This window comes from Urocitellus parryii, chromosome 4 (genome assembly GCF_045843805.1).
Source record: "Urocitellus parryii isolate mUroPar1 chromosome 4, mUroPar1.hap1, whole genome shotgun sequence".
NCBI lineage: Eukaryota > Metazoa > Chordata > Mammalia > Rodentia > Sciuridae > Urocitellus > Urocitellus parryii.
The window spans coordinates 14,447,495-14,451,928 of NC_135534.1; the positions used below are offsets into that span (position 1 = coordinate 14,447,495).

General features: G+C 40.3%; 1 protein-coding gene across 1 annotated transcript; it reads left to right on the forward strand.

Moving 5' to 3' along the window:
• The first annotated feature begins 764 nt into the window (after positions 1–764).
• Positions 765–1,698, forward strand: Or5b21 (olfactory receptor family 5 subfamily B member 21). Its single transcript, XM_026406517.2, is given in 3 exon segments — positions 765–1,331; positions 1,334–1,520; positions 1,523–1,698. Coding segments are annotated over 3 exon segments (930 nt in total).
• The last annotated feature ends 2,736 nt before the right edge of the window (positions 1,699–4,434 follow it).

Below are 4,434 nucleotides of genomic sequence, written 5' to 3' on the forward strand. Positions count from 1 at the left end.
TCATAAATACAGTTTTTTTTTCCTTGTGTAAATTGTGGAAAATAATAAGTTTCTTTCCAACTTGTTGGAATGAGGGTTAAATGGGTTAAATGCAGGCAGAGACCTTGGAGCAGTATCTGTCATACAGATATTAAGACTTCTATAATTAATACTATCAATCATAAGACGCAGAAAATTTCAGAGACTCTTTAGTGAATCTATACTTTGAAGTGGAATGAAAAAGACTCAGAACAATGGACTTCTACTTCATAGTTTTCTCTTTTGGATTTTAAAAAACTCAGTAAAATTTTAAGTACTATGCTGTCAGACACATCCAAATCATAATTTGTATTTTTATCATGTGAGTATGTAGAAGAATTCAACCTTCGAGTTCATGGACTTTGGATTGAGAAACATAAAAGGATAAACTGATTTTGACTTTTACTTCTTAGATAAACTTTCCCAATAGTAAACTCACCTAATCTCAATTTTCTTATCTATGAAGCAGGCAGAATAGCACCTATCTCACTGGATTAAACACTATAGTAAAATAGACTGATGTAGCCTGTATCTTACTTGAGTACATTCTCGGTATATATTAGTTTTTCTTTTTGCGATGCTGGGGATAAAATCCAGCACACCAGGCAAGCACTCTACCACTGAGCTACATCCCCAGCCCAGTTTTCTATTTTTATATTGTTCTATCATCCTTTCTTATAATTTTATTTGAGTTTCCTTGCCTTTTTTTTTTTCTTTAATCACCAGGTGAATTCAAGCTGACTTCAATGGAGAACAACACAGAAGTGACAGAGTTCATCCTGTTAGGATTAACAGATGACCCCAAGCTTCAGGTGCTGCTCCTCTTGGTATTTTTATTCATCTACCTCATCACTCTGGTTGGGAATGGCGGTATGATGGTGATCATCCTCTTAGACTCCCGTCTCCACACTCCCATGTACTTCTTCCTCAGTAACCTCTCCTTTGTAGATCTGAGTTACTCATCAGCTGTGGCTCCCAAGATGGTGGCTGCAATGCACACAGGGAACAAGGTCATCTCCTATAATGGATACGCCGCTCAGTTCTTCTTCTTTGTGGGTTTTGCCACTGTAGAGTGCTACCTCCTGGCCTCCATGGCCTATGACCGCTATGCAGCAGTGTGTAGGCCTCTTCAATACACCACCACCATGACAGCGGGTGTGTGCCCACTCTTGACTCTTGGTTCCTACGTCTGTGGCTTCTTCAATGCCTCCACCCACACAGCAGACACCTTCAGTCTCTCCTTCTGTGGGCCTCATGAAATTAATCATTTTTTCTGCGACAAGCCCCTGCTCCTGGCTCTCGCGTGCTCTGACACACACACACCAGCCAGTTGGATGTCTTAATTGTTGTGGGTTTCAATGTCTTGTTCACCCTCCTGGTCATCCTCATCTCTTACCTCTTCATCTACGTGGCCATTCGAAACATGCATTCTTCTGAAGGACGGAAGAAGGCCTTCTCCACCTGTGCTTCCCACCTCACCGCCGTCTCCATCTTCTACGGCACATCATCTTCATGTACTTACAGCCCACCTCTGACCAGTTCATGGACACAGACAAAGTCGCCTCTGTGTTCTACTCTGTAGTGATTCCCATGTTGAACCCCTTGATCTACAGCCTGAGGAACAAAGAAGTGAAAAGGGCACTCTGGAAAATATTCAGCAAAATTAATCCCCAATCTTGAAGTGTGAGCAGGAAGAAGTCAGGAAACTAAGGGATAAACCGTCTCTCAGACCCAAATGCCTTCATGGCTTTTGAGGTCTGGGCGATTTCGGTTCTTTCTTCCCCAAGAACAGTGGTTATTTCCTCAGTGAAGAGAAGTTGTGAAAAGCAGCACCTCGAAATGTCTCACTCAGGAAGATAATCTTAGGTTTAGAGAACAACTACCTGGGACATTCAGACCCTTCCTCGTTAGCTTCTTGATGTGGTTTAAAGCAGAAGATTAAAGGCTATAGCTGAATGTACTGAATTTCCCCTCCCTATTTTTAACTGTAAGATAATTTCCATTCACTATTAAATTCGGAATAAGGATCATATCTTCATTTGTAATATTTGTCAACCACAATGCACAGTATTGTGTTTTGAAATTCTTTGGCCTATGGATTTGAAAGTTAGTTTCTTTTTTTAATTAATGATTATTTCAATTATATATATTTATGGATTATCGTGTGATAATTTAATACACTTAAACAATAGGTAAAGATCCAATTAGGATAATTAGCACTTCCATTTCCTTAAACTATTTTTTGGTCAAATTTCTGATTAACATGTAATTGTTTAATGCTGACAAAAGATGCTTCAGTGATCATGTTATTTATTTAGTTTTATGGTACCGGGGATTGAACCCAGGGACACTTTTTCCACTGAGCTATATCCCCACACTTTTTAATTTTTCATGTTGAGATAGAGTCCTCCTAAGTTACTAAAACTGACCTCAAAATTATGGTCCTCCTGCCTCAGCCTCCTGAGTTACTAGGATTACAGTTATGTGCCCCGCTTCAGTGGCTTTAAGGTTTCAGCAAAGGTGGCAATTTCAAGGAGAGGGCACTGGACCAAAAGACAGATGATCTGGGGTTAAATCCTTCCACACTTCAGCCCCACTTACATTTCCACTCTCTCACAGGTTCTGTGCCACACTATCCTACATCTCCTTCAACTGAAGTTCTGAGGTCATTCTGGTAAATCACTATTATTATATTATATCATTATGTTATTATATAATAATAATAACTATTATTTAAAAACAAACTGCCTTTTATATGGAAGGATGAAGCAGTTTCAGTAGGTGAATTACTCATAATTTAACCTGAAGAAACATACCTTTCTTTAGAGAAACTGTGCTCTGTTCTACGCATTTGGTTTCTGTCTAGCTTAATTACCAAAGCTCGAAAAAGATTTGGAGAATAAAAGCAGTTTTTCCAAGGGCTGTGAAAGAAGATATTTGTCTTCTGAATTAAATTATTACATTTCACATTACCTTTAAGTTCGATAAGTCTATTATGGATACACATAATAGTTTTCTAGGCCCTCTTTGCTTTTACTTATTATTATCATTATTTGTTTTTTAGTAATTCATCTCACTTTTGGATTCTTGTTGCCTTCTAATGCTCTGTAATTAGGTGCTATCAGAATGTTAAAAAATCTGCCCAGAAAAACAATCTGCCTGGAAACTTACTTCTTAAGATGGGTGATGTGATAATGCACAGTGCTAGTCCACCTTTAGGTCTTGTTTCATGTGCTAAATGGTGTGAGCAAATGTGTGTGCGTGGGTAGAGAGCGATTCATTTTGCTTCTCACATATCAACTGCTTGATGGTGTTTTTAGCTATAATTAATCTAAGTCTCCATGCAGTTCAGGACTTCGGCATGTAAAAAGAAAAACAAAAACTCTCCCAAAGCAAACAAATTAATTTTTTTAGTTTAAATGTGAAGCCCAGAAATCGTCCTTGTCTAAATCAGGTGGCTTAGAAGATCAACTTAGTTTTGAGACTCTCGGACACTATCACTCACAGGGCAGACTCTTTCTGGGGAGGGTAAATCATAGGTCGGGTGGAGAAAGGAACAAAGAAGGACTTTTGGAACAGGTGGCCAACCTGTAGGAAAAGTTTTCCCTGGCACATGGCCACCATCACCTGGAAAGATCAGGAGCTTCTGACTCCATGGTCCGGACAACCTGTAGCTGCCTTGTCTCTCCTGCCTCCCCTCCTCTTTAGCAGGTAGCCTCATGCAGCAGCACACAGAAGAACAGCCTCTAAAGACCAGGATGTTCTGTACATAGGCGTCCTTCCAGGACTTAGGGGAGGTTCCATGGCTCCGGAGTGCTAGAGTTGGAGATGAGCTGGGAGCAGCTCTCCCATAGCACCAAGTGCATTCCACTCCATTCAGCTGTGTCCCCCACTTGATGTGGTTGACATTTCCTCCTCTTCCTGTTCTCCCCTCTCTGTTTTCTCTTCCTCCTTTTCATCCTCATCTTCTCTTCCTTCTTCTATGCTTACCCCGAGCAAAAACTTTCCTCATAGCTAAGCCTCTAGATGTGGATGAAAGACAGAGGTTTGGAATCCATATGTCATAACTGTTATAAGACACAGGAAGGTGAGTTTCTGGGTGTGTTTCTTTATGCCCCTACATTCCAGGTGAGGCCGAAAGGTGTGCATCTTCTAAGAGTTAAAGACCTGATGCCTACATAGGTCTATTTTCTGTTGAAATCACCTCAGAAAAGGATAATATTTGAGTGCAAGTGGGTATACAACAATACTAGTTTTAGTATCAAGAGCTGGACCAAGATCCTTATTCTTCTCATCAGTTGTCTGGCTTCAGAGATGTCATTTAGCCTCTCTGCACCCAACACACAGGGTAAACTGTGACGATAGCATGAAATGAGTATGTGAACATGCCCATCATGAGGAACCTGGGTTTAGCCT